General features: G+C 29.9%; 5 protein-coding genes across 6 annotated transcripts; 2 read left to right on the top strand and 3 right to left on the bottom strand.

The window, feature by feature from the left end:
• Window positions 1–4,745: 4,745 nt before the first annotated feature.
• On the bottom strand, window positions 4,746–6,783 carry OCT59_023967 (uncharacterized protein; the record flags this gene model as incomplete). The annotated part of the gene is made up of 8 exons (XM_066135087.1): window positions 4,746–4,919; window positions 4,985–5,048; window positions 5,122–5,164; window positions 5,323–5,506; window positions 5,580–6,280; window positions 6,368–6,462; window positions 6,536–6,549; window positions 6,649–6,783. The coding sequence occupies 8 exons, from the start codon at window positions 6,781–6,783 to the stop codon at window positions 4,746–4,748; spliced, it is 1,410 nt and encodes a 469-aa protein (XP_065991146.1).
• A 467-nt stretch (window positions 6,784–7,250) lies between these two features.
• On the top strand, window positions 7,251–7,770 carry OCT59_023968 (uncharacterized protein; the record flags this gene model as incomplete). Its single annotated transcript, XM_025311082.2, has 2 exons — window positions 7,251–7,646; window positions 7,756–7,770. The coding sequence occupies 2 exons, from the start codon at window positions 7,251–7,253 to the stop codon at window positions 7,768–7,770; spliced, it is 411 nt and encodes a 136-aa protein (XP_025175197.2).
• Window positions 7,771–9,862: 2,092 nt separating this feature from the next.
• On the bottom strand, window positions 9,863–11,544 carry OCT59_023969 (uncharacterized protein; the record flags this gene model as incomplete). 2 transcript variants are annotated; one of them, XM_066135088.1, is made up of 14 exons in its annotated part: window positions 9,863–9,889; window positions 9,991–10,001; window positions 10,090–10,125; window positions 10,219–10,263; window positions 10,341–10,379; window positions 10,459–10,497; window positions 10,582–10,631; window positions 10,719–10,764; window positions 10,850–10,899; window positions 10,990–11,035; window positions 11,122–11,171; window positions 11,256–11,301; window positions 11,384–11,440; window positions 11,523–11,544. In XM_066135088.1, the coding sequence occupies 14 exons, from the start codon at window positions 11,542–11,544 to the stop codon at window positions 9,863–9,865; spliced, it is 564 nt and encodes a 187-aa protein (XP_065991147.1). The 2 variants fall into 2 exon arrangements, with proteins under 2 accessions (XP_065991147.1, XP_065991148.1); XM_066135089.1 differs by lacking the exons at window positions 9,863–9,889; window positions 9,991–10,001 and having other exon boundaries at window positions 10,104–10,125; window positions 10,455–10,497; window positions 11,252–11,301; window positions 11,527–11,544.
• Window positions 11,545–12,454: 910 nt separating this feature from the next.
• Window positions 12,455–13,544, top strand: OCT59_023970 (uncharacterized protein; the record flags this gene model as incomplete). Its single annotated transcript, XM_066135091.1, has 3 exons — window positions 12,455–12,879; window positions 13,345–13,409; window positions 13,471–13,544. The coding sequence occupies 3 exons, from the start codon at window positions 12,455–12,457 to the stop codon at window positions 13,542–13,544; spliced, it is 564 nt and encodes a 187-aa protein (XP_065991149.1).
• A 982-nt stretch (window positions 13,545–14,526) lies between these two features.
• Window positions 14,527–16,562, bottom strand: OCT59_023971 (uncharacterized protein; the record flags this gene model as incomplete). The annotated part of the gene is made up of 4 exons (XM_025311466.2): window positions 14,527–15,456; window positions 15,882–16,016; window positions 16,464–16,472; window positions 16,560–16,562. The coding sequence occupies 4 exons, from the start codon at window positions 16,560–16,562 to the stop codon at window positions 14,527–14,529; spliced, it is 1,077 nt and encodes a 358-aa protein (XP_025171363.2).
• Window positions 16,563–16,693: the final 131 nt, after the last annotated feature.

Genomic DNA, 16,693 nt, shown 5'->3' on the forward strand with positions numbered 1-16,693 from the left:
AACTGCTACCATTTAAAATATCTCAAAAAAACAATCCAACAAGCTATATATATTTTATCTTTCTATTTGTAATTACTTGATTTCAAGCTAAAGCAGTTTAGCTTTTAGCAATTTAATGTAAATATTTAATCAGATAATAGACATTTGTTTTTTTTTTTAAATCAGAATACTAGATATTGTTTTATTATTTATTTAATATATAAAAGTTATATGAACATTGTGTTTTATAAATATTATACGAAAATTTTGTAAAGAAAATTTACAAAAATTTATAATTGATATAATTAATTAATAATTTAATTTATTATTCTAATTGTTATAAAATAATACATCACATGCTATTTATGGAAGTTTACTTTAATATAATATATATATATTACATTAAGAATATATAAATAAATTATTTAATTATCCAATTCATTATATACTATCTTTGTAGATAATGTTATATAAATATACTATTTATTTAATGCTATTTGGCATTTAAAAAATTGGGTTATTGAAAAAATATTGACTTTTTGGTTTTTTTATTTTTAAAATTGCCAAAAAATTAGATCTTTCAATTATTAGTATATTAAATATATGTGGAAGTTACATATATAAATATACCTAGTATTTAGTAGTAAATTAAATATATATATGTGAAAGTTACATAAACATATTGGTATTTAATATAATTTGGTATTTAAAATTATTTTATTAATTAAAATATTTTTTTTATTATTAGATGCAAATTATTTTAAAAATTGTCAAAAAATTAGATTCTTTAATTATTAGTACATTACATATGCAATTTAGCAATTGAAAAATTATTTTATTAATAGGCCTATACATGCCACCCAAATTATTTTGGGCTGCCGTAATTATAAGTAAAATCCCAAATTCAATTATGACATCCCAAATTATTTTGGCACTTTACATAGTAAATTATATATAAATTGAATGAATTACGACATCCCAAATTATAATTATGGCATCCCAAAATAATTTGGGCAGCATGTATAAATAGGCCATTGATTTTATTTTAGTTTTATTCTTTTTTTTAATTAGATATAATTTATTTTAAATATTATTAGAAAATTAAATGATTTGATTCTTTTAATTATTAGTATATTATTATATCTATAGAAGTTGCACAGGTCGAATAATGTCAAATCGGTCATCAATCCGTCATCAATCGGGTATCCGATTTGTGCCTGATTGGTAACTGATTTCTTCAATCAGATACCAATCGGGCTGCCTGATTGGTATCCGATTTCCGCCAAAATCCGACACCAACCGGTCAGTCCGATTGATGACGGAATGATATACCGATTGGTGACAGATATGCACATGATTGTTAACAGATTATTGATAGGTTGTTAACTGATTTATGCCTGATTGGTAGCCGATTTTACTTGTTTCAATCTGACATCAATCTGACATTGACCCGATTGTTGACCGATTGTTGACCGTCTGTTGACCGACTGTTAACCGACTGTTGACCGATTGTTGACCGATTGTTGACCGATTGTTGACCGATTGTTTGCTAATTTAAATAGTTGATTATAGCCGACATTATGTACATTTTATAGTGTAATTATTTATAAATTATGGCCTGTACTATTATACGTTTATAAAAAAATTTAAAATGATCACATTTGAAATATATTTTATTATTCAGGTAGATTAATATTTACAATATAAATATATGATCATATTGTGTGATGTACAGTATATTCAATATCTACTACCACTTATTATAATTTCATAAATGAAAAATTAGTATATTTTTGTTTCCAATCGCCGAAAGCAGAGACTGATTTGAAAAAATGAAAATATGCATCATATTAATCTCTTAAAAAGGTAGTGCTAGAAATAAAAATCGAATGAGACTTACACCATTAAGACTAATATTCCTCAAAAATTTATAAACATTTTTGTTCTGATCACTAAAAGTAGAAACCGATTTGTTAAAAACGAAATTTGCATCATATTGATCTCTCTTAAAAAAAATAGTGCTAGAAAGGAATGGAACTTACATCATTAAGACCAAATAGCGCCTCAAAAGTTCATCAAAATAGGTACATTCTTGTTTCTGATCGCTACAAGTAGAAGCTGATTTAAAAAAAATGAGAATATGCATCATATTAATATTCTTAAAAAAGGTTGTACTAGTAATCAGAATGAGACTTACATCATTAAGACTAAATAGCCTCAAAGTCCATCGAAATAGATTCATCTTTGTTTCCGATCGCCAAAAGCAGAGGCTGATTTGAAAAATATATCATATTAATCTCTTAATAAAAGTTGTGCTAGAAATAAAATAGGAGTGAAACTTACATCATTAAAGCTAAGTAATACTTCAAAAAGTTCTTCATGTTTGTTTCCAATCACTAAAAGCAGGAGCCAATTTGAAAAAAAAATCGTTTTAATATCTTATAAAAATGATTATATCTGATGCTCCCTCAAACGCCAAAAAAGTTGTATTGGAATTAGGATCATATACTTCTCCGTGAATTAGATTCTTGGATTGCTATAACAGCCGTAATGCATTTCGAATTTTCGATAGCCGTAATGCATTATGACAGACATAATGCAATTTGGCAGAATTCCGTTATATCAGACATATTGCCAATTCGTCTGGCATCCTACAAAGAAATAAAGAAGAAACGTTAGTAACATTTCTCCAAAGAATATTACAGAACTCCCTCTCCTAATCCCCTTTTACCTTAACCCTAAAGTCCAGTTCATAAATTCATCCGGCAACCCTACAGAGAAATAAATAAAAAATCTAGTGATGTTTCTTAAAAAATTAAATATAACGAAAAACCCCTCTCTCAGTCCCCTTTTACCTTAATAATTCCAAAGTTCGGTCATATAACTCGTATTATTCATCCGGCAACACTACAAAAAAAGAAAAAGAGAAGCGTGAGAAATAGAACGTTTCTCTTAAAAAAATATAAATATTAATTATCCCCCACTTACATAAATTCAAAGTCCAGTCGTATAACTTGTATTATTCGTTTGACAACTCTACAAAAAAGAAAAAGAGAAGCGTTAGAAACGTTTCTCTTAAAAAAAAAAACAAAAGTATTATCCCTCTTCCTCCACTCACATACCGTAATTCAATAGTCTGGGTTGTATAAAAAATTAGTTTTTTTTATAATGAAAATCGGTTTAACAGTTGAAAACCGAAAAAGAAAGTTTTTTTTAAAAAATAAATGAAATATGGTTTAAAAAAAACTGAAAAAGATGATTTTTTTTTAATAAATAATAAAAAAAAGATCTGATTCCAATCAAATCTGAACATCTGATCGCCAAACCTATTTTGGTATTTCGGCTAATTAAATCTGTAAAAATACATAAAATTACGTCAAAAAGATGAAATTAATTGTTAATTAATTCACGCTGAAGTATATAGGATCAGGAGAAAACTTACGTCATTCAAGCTAAATAGTTTGGTTGCAGAATTGCATAAAATAAATAAAAAATATGTTTACCATTCAGATGAAAAATAAACATAAAAATTCACAGTATGAAACAAAGTAAAAAAAACTGAAAATAAGCCTTATATGTTCGAAAGAAAAGAAAATTTAGTTAAAAAGAATATTAGCAAGTAGAATTAGAGTACAGAAGAAGCATCTTCACTGAAGTACCATAACCTTGAGTGTCCACTAGCAATGAAAGTTCATCAAAATCGGTATACACTTGATTCCGATCGTTGAAATGCAAGTCACTTTAGATTTCATTAGAAATGAAAAATCGGAACCTCTTCATCTTAGCGTTATTTTTTGTAACTGGTTATATATAAATTTCCATAATGGTGAATTTTCAGGTGGTCATTAGTATTACAATTGGTCATGGAAACTTATATTTCATTATTAAGAACGGAATAACTATTGAATGAGCTATATTTTCTTACCGCCAAAAAATCTTAAATACTAATAGGCAATAATAAGAGCATTTGTTATATTTGTTATGGATTTATCTGGTTTCCAATAAGTCAAGGTTATCTCGTGGTTTCTGATTAACTTTATTGGTAACGGCATTCGTGCAATTTCTTGGTTCATACAAGATAGTTTTGTCGGTATTATCAGACTTCTAATAGTTTAAATAATTCCTATTGTGAAATATTTGTAGCTCTTTGCTGTTGCGAAACTACAAAACTCAGAGTAAATTATTTATCAGAGAAAGTTTGGACGCAAATTTGTTTATATGGGAAAAAAAGATTTTGTTTTTGAGTAAATAAACAAACCGGCCAATCTATTTTTATCAGTGATGATCGACATCATGTGATAATAATTATAGTTTTAATGCGACCAGAATTATTGCTTTCAATTCTCAAATTCAAGAAGTTGGATTATTGCTGATACCCCATCAAAAAATTGAAACTTGCATATGATTCTTTTTTTCCACCGCACAACAAGAAAAGCTTTTAACTCCCATCTCTTATGCTTTTCAATTAACTTATAATTCCCGATAATATAACCCAAATTTTGCGAACCAATCATAACGACCCGAGAAGCCTCATTTTCTTTAGCAAAGGAACCCATTATTATAATTTGGTACGATCATCATAGTAATATTTAATTCCAGTTTTTTTTGTCATAAGCTGTACATAATCGGTAAATGTCATCAAAATTTGGCATTCACATTTGATATTTATCGTATTTATTGGAATGGAAAAATGCAAATTTATGTTATTACAATGGTCTTATTGTTTTACATCAGAAAATGTAAACATTTATTTGTGAAGTTAAAACTTATTCGTCACAAGCAATAGACACAGCCCTTTTAAGTTCACCATTATATCCCTTAAGTGTCCATTTTGGTGCCTCAACGGGTTTTCGTTCGTCTGCTATATGGTCACCATATGTTCGAACTCGTTTTACTTCTTTTGCATCCTTGTCCAGATAGTTTCGTAGAAACTTGCGAAGCTTATTTATAAAAAGAATTAGCACACTTGGTCTAAAATATTACATATTTTAACAAATTCACTTACAGTGTCCGAACGCCAGGGAAGGTCTTTCACGATAATATTATTATCTTCATCCGACTCTTCTGGACTGTGATAACAATTTTGTTTGGTAATAGGTTCCAATTCAGTAAAATTAAATTGGTCCAGCAAGCGATCATTACTCTTTTTTAGGTTGTTTATCACTTTCGTCCTCTTTCGCCTTTTCTATATAGATTATATAAATATAACAAAATTAAATAAATTAAATCTGGCGGCATACTAATTTACCTCTGATCGACGTGTATTTCTATGTTTTCTTTTTAATTCTTTTTTTTTCCCTTCTTCATCCTTGTTGTTGATTCAGTATGTATTCCGTTGGCTACGATGTCTCCTCTTGATAATTTGATATATAACATTCTCGCTTATCGGGTAAATATTAGGATCTAAGAGTTGTTTGATCGTTGGAATTATTCTTTCAATTACTATCTTCTTTTGAGATTCGAACGTTTTACTTCTGTCTAATTGGCTTTCATCCGGCATTCTGGTAATATTCCAGAAAACATCTCGCTAGATAATTTATTGCAATTAATAAATTAAAGTATAACAAAAATAAACAATAATAACTGTAGAATTTATTTACACGTAAAGCTTCTTTCAAATCCTTTTCCATTTCGTTCAAATTATTGTACCGCTTGAATCCAACGGATTCAGCATTAATCAACGGTCTATTGGAATGTCGGCGACTTCCTTTTTCAATACTTTCTTCTTCAGTTTCAAAACTACTATTTTCTTCTGCCCTTTTTCGTTTACCCTCATCGGAATTCAGTTGTCGATTTTTTGATCTTTTTCGGCTTGTTATCATTATCATGTCTTCGCTATCAGAAATTCGCTGATTTTTTCTTGAGTCCTTTCGTTTAACTTTATTATCCGCATCTTCAACCCACCGATTTTTTCTTGAATCCTTTCGTCTAACTTTATTATCTGCATCTTCGTTATCGGAAATCTGACAATTTTTTCTTGAATCCCCTTGTTTGACATCATCATCTACATCTTCGCTATCGGAAATCTGCTGATTTTTTCTGGAGTCCTTTCGTTTAACTTTATTATTCGCATCTTCAACCCACCAATTTTTTCTTGAATCCTTTCGTCTAATTTTATTATCTGCATCTTCGTTATCAGAAATCTGACAATTTTTTCTTAAATCCCCTTGTTTGACATCATCATCTGAATCTTCGCTATCAGAAACCCGCTGACTTTTCCTTAACTTTTTTCTGTTTTTTCTGGTAATGTTACTGCTAGGTTCGGCACCTTTCGAAGAACTAACTTTGGTACTTTCCAGGCCTATAATGTTGTATGTGACAGACTGATTTATAAAAATTTCTTGGATATGCATTACAAATTCATTATGCACCTTTTTTACGCCTATACCTTTATATTTCTCTCTTAACGAATCTGATATTGAGTCATCAGAATCGGTATAAGGTATCACTGACGTATCTGACTCAACTTTTTGCTGACTTGCCCTGTTTAAAAAAAGTTAATAATAAATAATTGTAAATAAGTAACTGGTAGTAAACTAGTACAGAAATCACTTACATATCTGTCCGTTTCTATTAATAAAAAATAAAATAAAATAAAATAAAATAAATAATAAAAGTCAGCCAATAAGTATATCGATTTCATCTTTAATGCTTGGAGTTCAATATAACAATTTCATTATACTGAGCTCTGTGTGAACGTATAAGCCCAGGGGCTATAAAAGCCCACGGATGTGCGGATAAAAGCCCGGGTGCGCAAAAAAGACCCGGGCTTCCGAAAAGACAAAAGATAAAGCCCAGTTTCATACACAAAAAAATAAGGGCTTTGAAAGTAAAAGCCTAGACGCATAACAATACCTAAAAAATAAAATGGATAAATATTTGGTTGCATAATAAGCTAATACTTTGAAAGTAAAAGCCAAGATACTTGAAATTTCTGAACGGGTAAGTGGATAAAAGTTCGGTTACATAAAAAAGCCTGGGCAAAAGCCCGGTATGTAACAAACTAAAGAAGTTTGATTACATAATAAAGCCAAGGCTTTGAAAGTAAAAGCCCAGGCGCGTAATAACTAAAAGTTTCCGAACAGCTCTAGACAGACTAACTGGTAATAATATACTTACAAAAGTTGTATAAAAGAACGCGAAGTATTAAACGCAAAATAGGGGTAAATTTATTTATCTATTTAATCGATAAAACCACGTGACACATTGCTGGTTTTCACAAAAATATTATCAGTACAACCCTGGATTTTTAAAAATAGTTTATCCATAAAATGTCCACGAAAATTAGAAATAAATTACCATGTTACTGTAAAACATGCAATGGGAAAATAGTGGATGAAAGGACAAAAAAGAGTCATGAAGAATTAGAAACTCAATTAGCTTTTAATGTTTCCGGATTTGTTCCCTCGGCAAATATGAATATGCTCTTGTCTAATCCTGAACCTAACATGACTCCTAGCCAGCAACTTATCGCAATGGAAATTGATGAACCTATTATAGAAGGATCATCAAGAAAAGAAATTGGATCGGAACAAGAATCGTCTGGTGATGATAATTATGAAGCTGATTTTGAACACTATGCTAGACGAAGACAAGATCGATTTCAAGAACCGGATGCAAATCAGTGTGATGAAAATTCAAATGATGATGAAAGTACAAAATCAATTGTAAGTAGTGAAAACGACAGAGATAGTGACGATGAAATTCAATTTACTGCCCCCGATTTTGACGATGATACAGAATTTAAATATTCCGATACTACTATCGATTATGCAGATTCATGGATTTTAATATGGATTTTTAAATACCAATCAAGATTTCGTTTGTCAGACGTGTCTATCGACGTCTTGATCAAATTTTTTCGCCAAGTACTGGAGGATGCCAACAGGACAAGATTTGCTGACTTTCCATCCTCTTTATATGTCGCAAAAAAACTATTTAAATTCAATAAATGCTCAAAAATTTTTACGGCATGTACAAATTGCCATACATTATACAATACTGCTGAAATTGGTGATACAGAATTTAAATGTAAACATGTAGAATTTCCAAATCACACATTGCGAACAAAAAGGGAACCCTGTGGAACAGTATTAACTGAGAAAATACCAATCAATAAAGGGTATAAAAGACGTCCCAAAATGTTGTTTCCTCTACCGAATTTAAAAATGCAAATAATTACCTTATACCAGCGACCAGAATTTGAACAACAACTTAGAAAATGGACCGATCGGCATATAGATAATGAGTTAATAACAGACATTTATGATGGAGAAATTTGGAAATCGTTTCCAAATGATCAGACATCCCCATTTTTTTCACCTGAAAAAGCTGATTCCCACCTTGGAATCATGCTCAATCTCGATTGGTTCCAACCTTTTGATTCGGCTGTATATAGTTCTGGTGCAATATATGGAGTTATTTGTAACCTCCCACGAGACCTTCGATTTAAGAAGGAGAATATGTTAACTCTTGGTCTTCTACCTGGACCAGAAGAAGCCAAATTACATCAAATTAATAATTATTTAGCTCCAATAGTAAATGAATTGCTAGAATTTTGGAATGGAGTTGATTTGCCATCCACTTATAATTATCCTAGTGGTAGGAACGTTAGAATGGCTGTAATTTGTTGCAGTAGCGATGTTCCAGCTACTAGAAAATTAGGTGGTCATATATCAGCACTTGTAGGATGCCATAGGTGTTATAAGAAAGCGAACAATGAAGGCGGCCAAAAATTAAATTTTGGAGGGTTTGAAGATATGAAAGATTGGTTCATAATGAGAGATGCAGAAGTACATCGACATAATGCTGTAATTTGGAAAAAACAGCAGTCAGAAGAAAGTAGAAACAAATTTGTTAAGAGGACACATGTCAGGTGGTCTGAAATGCTCCGATTGCCCTATTACAACCCGATTAGACATTTAGTTGTTGATCCAATGCATAATTTATTTTTGGGCATTGCAAAATGGATCGTTAAAAAACTATGGATTGATAGTGGAAAAATTACTCAATCTGACCTTGAGGCAATGGAAAAAAAGGCAGAAAAAATTAAATTACCTGCAAATATGGGTCGAATTCCAAATAAAATTGCAACCGGAAATGGATTCTCTGGATTTACAGCAGATCAGTGGAAAACTTTCATATTAATTTATGCTATTCCACTTCTATGGAATTTGCTAAGTAAATCTGATCAGAAAATTTTAGGAAATTTTGTCAGAGCTTGTTCTTTACTGGTCTCTAGAATTATCAATAATGATATGCTGAATGAAGCTCATGAATGTTTGCTTAAAGTTGCCATATTAATTGAAAAAGATTATGGACCGGGAATGATCTCTCCAAATATTCATCTAAGCCCACTAGTCGAAAAAGGACAATTCGGCCTAAATTTGACCAGGTCGAATATAGGTCGAATAATGGTCTAACCTGTGTCAAATTGAGGTCGAATTTTCGGGCGCATTTAGGGTGCCAATCGTCCCAAATTCGGACTAATTATTCGACCATTATTTAGGTTTAAATTGACCAATATTCGACCTTAAAACTTTAAGCCGAATTATGGTCTAATAACAACCCATTTATTTATAAATTTATTTTGATTTTTTTTATCAAATTTATTAAATAAATGTATTTATTAATGCTTAAATACTTTATAATTATATTATTATTATTGCATCTATCTAATTTACAAAAAATATTGCTAATTCTAATACAATTCCACAATTACATGATTCATGTATTCGTATATACGAATCTTTGATTGTTCTTTAGCAATCCATCCGAACCTATAAAAAAAGAGAAGAACAGTTAGTAACCGTTCATAATAATAAAAAAAAATAAGAAAAAAAACCAAGATTCGTACTTACGAATCTTTGGTTTTTTCCGTTCTTCAGAAGATACCCGAGACACCTGAGACCTAAAAAGAAAAGAAAAGAACGGTTATTAGTAACCGTTCATAATAATATTAAAAAAAAAATCAAAAAAAATAAACTCTTTTCCCGAAGGTCGGAAGCCCACTCCACCCGATCCTAAAAAAAAGAAAGAACGGTTATTAGTAACCGTTCATTAATATTAAAAAAAAAAAATTAAAAAAATTAAACCAAGATTCGTACTTACGAATCTTGGTTTTTTCACACAAAAGCCCGCCCGAACCTATAAAAAAAAGAAAGGAACGGTTAGTAAACCGTTCCAAAATGATAAAAAAATAAAAATAAAAAAATATATAAAGATTCGTACTGTACTTACGAATCTTTATCTTTGGGTTTTCGTTCTTCGGAAGCCCACCCGAACCTAAAAAAAAAAGAAAGAATGGTTAGTAAACCATTCATAATAATCAAAAATAAAAAAGATTAAAGATTCGTACTTACGAATCTTTGGGTTTTCGTTCTTCGGAAGCCCACCCGAACCTATAAAAAAAAAAGAAAGAATGGTTAGTAAACCATTCGTAATAATCAAAAATAAAAAAGATTGAAGATTCGTACTTACGAATCTTTGGGTTTTCGTTCTCCGGAAGCCCACCCGATCCTAAAAAAAAGAAAAGAACGGTTATTAGTAACCGTTCATATATTAAAAAAAAAACAAAAAAATTAAACCAAGATTCGTACTTACTTACGAATCTTGGTTTCTTGGTTTTCCGTTCTTCGGAAGCCCACCCGATCCTAAAAAAAGAAAAGAACGGTTATTAGTAACCGTTCATATATTAAAAAAAAAACAAAAAAATTAAACCAAGATTCGTACTTACTTACGAATCTTGGTTTCTTGGTTTTCCGTTCTTCGGAAGCCCACCCGATCCTAAAAAAAGAAAAGAACGGTTATTAGTAACCGTTCATATATTAAAAAAAAAAACAAAAAAAATTAAACCAAGATTCGTACTTACTTACGAATCTTGGTTTCTTGGTTTTCCGTTCTTCGGAAGCCCACCCGATCCTAAAAAATAAAAAAGAACGGTTATTAGTAACCGTTCATATATTAAAAAAAAAAACAAAAAAAATTAAACCAAGATTCGTACTTACTTACGAATCTTGGTTTCTTGGTTTTCCGTTCTTCGGAAGCCCACCCGATCCTAAAAAAAAGAAAAGAACGGTTATTAGTAACCGTTCATATATTAAAAAAAAAAACAAAAAAAATTAAACCAAGATTCGTACTTACTTACGAATCTTGATTTCTTGGTTTTCCGTTCTTCGGAAGCCCACCCGATCCTAAAAAATAAAAAAGAACGGTTATTAGTAACCGTTCATATATTAAAAAAAAATCAAAAAAAATAAACCAAGATTCGTACTTACGAATCTTGGTTTCTTGGTTTTCCGTTCTTCGGAAGCCCATCCGATCCTAAAAAATAGAAAAGAACGGTTATTAGTAACCGTTCATAATATTTTTTTAAAAAAATAAAAAAAAAATCCAAGATTCTTACGAATCTTTGGAATTTTCCCGTTCTTCGGAACACGGAAGCCCACCCGAACGGCCGAATCTAAAAAAAAAAGTAATAAAAGAACGGTTAGTAACCGTTCATACTAAATTAAAAAAATAAATAAATAAACCAAGTTTCGTACTTACGAAACTTGGTTTTTCCATACTTCGGAAGCCCACCCGAGCCTTTTAAATGGGCGTCTTGAATCTAAAAAAGAAAAAAACGAAAATGTTAGTGAAACGTTTCGTTAAAAAAAGTAAAAATTCGAAGGTATATGTATACCTTCGAAAGAGATAAGTGACGAAAGGAAAGGGAAAAGGGTAAGGAAGGGAAAAGCGAAGGAAGGGAAAGGAGAACGAAGGGAGGGAAAGGGAAAGAAGAAAAACTGGGACGAAAGAAAAGGGGAACGAAGGAAGGGAAATGGCGAGGAGGGAAGGAAGAAAATTAAAAAAGTTTAAAAAAGGATCATCCTTTTTTAAACTTTTATTTTAATACGCGTATCGCGTAATGCGTAACGTTTGATTAACATAATTCAACTAGGTTGAATATATGTCTAATCGTAGATCTTTACTAATTGAAGTCGAATTTTATTAATTCTAGTCGAATATAGGCCAAATTGTATTAAGGCCGAATATTCCTTTTTCAACTAGTGGCCTTCATCTTGCAGAATGCTGTAAAGATTATGGCCCACTATATTCCTTTTGGTGCTATTCATTTGAAAGGATGAATGGAATTTTAGGTATTTTTTCCAAATAATGAGATTATAGAGGTGTGATCTGCTTAGCGTTATCCAGTCAAAGTCACGTGATATGTCTGTTAATTTCCTTTTTGGGATTAAATGTTATACAAATTTCCAAAAGGAGGCGTTTCCATTTTTAGATTTTTTTTTTTTGAACGAATATCACCCAAAAAAAAAAATGATCAGCATACTCGTGTATAACCGGATCAGATAATTGGCTCATCGGCTGATCAGATCGAATTTCATTTAGATTTATTTGACTTATATTATTACTATCTTTAGGTTCCTTTCCGAATAGCCGTCGTCAAATTGAGCCGGAATTACTACGAATTATTATGCAGAATTGGAGAATCGATAATCTTATATCCTTTCGATCAGATGATGTTAAACTTTCTGAAGGATTAAAATTATTAAGATCCCAGAGCACTACTGGCACTCTTGCCGCTTACGATGAGCTAGATTTTGGTGAACTACTTCAATTTAGACAAATTTTTTGTCAAGAAATTGATGATACAATTAATGGTAGTGAGCCATTTCCTGGAGAAATGCTTAAACCAAGTAAAAATCGGGTTGCTTTGCCTAATGATGTTTATAAAATATTAACCGACTACTATAATAGTGCTTATGATCACCAATTTTTAACAATTGCCGAGTCAACATCAACCAATTCAGGTGGCTCTATTGTTGTACCAAACATAGTTAATCAGTTTGCCCGTGTTAGAATTGCAGCAGAAATTTTTGGATCAGCAATGTCACCTCGGTACTTGAAAAATGCATATATTTTGGCGAAATTCGTCCAAGAAAACCAAGGAAATGAAACAACCGATTTATATCCTGGTCAGGTGCAATATTATTTTGAGCATACAATCAGAATATCAGGTGAACCTACGACTCATCGGTTGGCATTTATCAGATGGTACGAACCAGCACCAAACCGGCATATACGATTTTATACAAGTATCGATGAAAATGAAAACAGCTCAAATATTGAACTCTGGCAAAATAATTTTTATGATTTACGCCGGGATTGCTTAATCCCAATTCATTACATATATAGCCGATTTGTATCTTGTAATTTTGTAGTTGGTAAAAAGAAATTTGTTTCATATCAAGCTGTAATACCAATCAATAGGCAATTTCACATATAATAAAGTCTCGTTTATTATTTCTTCTGTCTGAAAAATTTCCCCACTTCTTTTTCTGATTTCTTATCAACTAATTTTAGTTTAATTTCTTGTTTTTCACCTATTAAGTTCCATCCAAAGAGATTGAGAGAATTACCTAACATAGGTAAAACGATGGTTAACCGGCATGATTGTCGGTTGGAGTATATCTTTAATATGTAAATTAGAGAGCAATCGGTATCAATTACAAATTGGATATAAATCAGAAGAGTATCAGAAGTATGCTGATTATTGTAGTTAATAAAGAAATCTTCCGACTTGTAACTATTTATATATTTGAATATTATCAAGTTGGACAAGTAAATTGTATTTTCCGATTTATATTTTCGTCACATACAAATAAAAGGATGTTTAAATAATCATTTCAGTTGGTATATTTATTGGTCAATTCTGAAGGGCAACTAGTTGTTGCCAATAATTAACTACAATCGGAAACCACATTTTTATTAACAGGTAAAATAAATACTAGAGGTGCCAGTGAGTATGCATATTTTATCCGTGTTATCAATATGTGGTGCAACAAATAAATTCAGCAATAAGAAAATCAATTGCGCAATATAGTATAGCATGATACATAGCAAAAAAAAGGCAAATTTATTCGCTCTCATCCTGTCACGTAATCATATAATAAATGTTTTCATATTTAATAAATAATAAATTATAAAGTTATTTTTTATAAATTAAAAAAAAAATATCAAATGAAAAATCAAAGTCGTTTAACAAAAAAAAAGTCATATGAAAATCTTGTATAAACATATTGGACGGATATTCCAAAATCTGGATAATTCCCAACTCTCTTTTTTCAATAAATTAAAAATATTCATTTGGTAATAAAGATTTTATATAAAATAGCATACCATCATGACTACTACAACCACGACCATGACCTCCTTCTCTCCATTCCCTAAAATTATTTAAAAAAGTCTAAATAATAAAAAAAACTTGCTAAATTTAAAATTCTTGCTTCTCGATCATTGGTATTGTGTACCATATAATAAAATTAGAAAGAATGCAGGATCAGTTGAGATGGGGAAAATTATAATTTCTGAAAATTAAATTAGAATTTTACATTTTTTTTATGTAGAAAAAAATTAGAATTCCCATTTTATATATGATACAATATATACTAATAGACATACAACTAATATTTTTATGTGATTATGTAATCAATTTTATTCAAATAACAAAAAATTTTAAAAATAAAAAAAAACAAATACAATACTTTAAATGTTATTGTTATTTCTTTCAATTGCTTTTGCCGTTTTTTCAGATAAAGTAATTGCAGCAGTATACCTGGTTCCACCATCACTTAAGTCAAGTTTAGATGTACCATGTACCGCTTTAGTCAACCAGCACCAAATGGAATTTGACGACATTTCAATTGCAATACCATATTCTGGGTAAAAAAAAAATCCATCTTTAACTATTCCTTCCTCATAAACATATCCCACAGCATATTCTGACCGGTCATTGTCTATATGTCCAATTGCTTCATAATTTTCAGTACAAAATACTGCACCTATAATTTCATTATCATCTAATTCTGATTGATTTTTAAATTTTTCATAAGAATCGACAGACCAGTGCAAATGTTGTTTTCCAAATTCAAACAACCATTTAGCCAAAGTAATTCCATTCTCACAAAGTATTTTTTGTTCCTCAGGGTTAGAAGTTTTATAAACATATTTGTCATAACCAGAATTTAAACGATTGGGACGAAATCCGTCACCAACCATTTTTCCAAAAGATGCATGTGCCTTTCCACGTTTAATGATAGGATGACCTTCAATTATCGATTTAATTTTTATTCCAAAATGATTTGATAATTTTTTTATTGCTGCATCACGTATGACCGCACCTACAGCTTTACCATTATATTTTAAAATAACTGACTTATTTTTACCAATTATTTTAATTTCTAAATCTTTTAGCAAATTAATATGATCACCACTGTCAAAACAAGAAACCCTTTTTCCTAGATATTTATTTGCTAAGTCAGGACAGTAGTCAACTTCTACATCTAACATCGATGTTTCCATATCACCTTTGTGTTTTAAATCTTTTGGAGTAATCTTAACTCTCTCTTTCCAAATATCTAATAAATATTCATTTTTTGTATTGATTAAATGTCGAGAAAATGTTGATAAAGGATCCTATAAAATAAAAATTTTTTTTTTTAACGTTAATATTGTTAAAAAAAAAATACCATTAATTTCCAAAAATAAGCAACTCATACATACATGCATTACAATCATTTTGGCTGAAATTATAAAATTTTAGCCAGAATTACAAGTAAAAAAAAAGTGCTTATTTTTGGAAAATAACATTGACATAAATAAAGTATTCCTCCCATCCTTCTTTTATAAATAAGAAAGAATTAATTCTTTTCTCACGTAAAATTTGGTTAGGAGGTATATTTATATTAATACCCTTTCTATCCTCCTTCCACAGGTCTTTAAAAAGAATTAAAACTTTAATATATTATAAAATTTGTTTAGGAGCATACTTAAATATATCTATGCCATTTATAATTTTAAAAAAAAAGATGAATAATAAAAATACATTTATCTAATATTACCTTATTCTTAATTCCTTTTTCCTTTAACCATTCTTCAAATCTTTCTGATTCTCCAAATAAAACTTTACAATGTAATTTGCTTAATCCACAAAGTACATTTACAACCTCATCCATACTAATAGTAGTAGAAGATATCTTAAAGAAATAAAACTTCGTTAAAAATCTAATTTTCACTTTATTTATTTGAAGAAGGATAAATAAAACGCTACATACTTTTTTTTAGAAGATTCAAAAAATTTTTAGACCGTAAAAAAAAAAGCAAAAAACACCTTAAAAAAAAAAAGATTGATAATCAGATAATCTAGTTTGGGTATACAAGCCATCAGCAAGTCACGGGAAAAATGTTCATTCCTAAAATGTTCATCATAAAAATATGTTGAACATCTATATTAAAATCTATAATAATATAATCAAAATTGATTCTCTACACGCGCGTAAGAAATATCCTTCACAATTAAAATTGCATTGCATTCATCTTTACATTTTTTAATCTGAAGCAGGTATCTACAAATAAAAGTAGACACCATTAATATTTCTATCAAAAACGAAAAAAAACTTACAATTTTTAAACATTAATCATACTTTTCGAACCTACAAAAAAACAAAGAAAAGAAAATTTAGAGTTTCTGCTAAAGAAAATAAAAAAAAAAGATGGTAGGTTTACGCAACGAAACTTACCATTTTAAATTCTTAACTCAATACCCCAGACAATCTACAAAAAAAAAGATTATGGTAAATTTCTTAAAGATAATCTATTAATTTATTGCTTACTTAGTAAACTAATATAAAACATTATATTTAAAAGATAAAGA

Source organism: Rhizophagus irregularis, chromosome 4, assembly GCF_026210795.1.
Source record: "Rhizophagus irregularis chromosome 4, complete sequence".
Lineage (NCBI taxonomy): Eukaryota > Fungi > Glomeromycota > Glomeromycetes > Glomerales > Glomeraceae > Rhizophagus > Rhizophagus irregularis.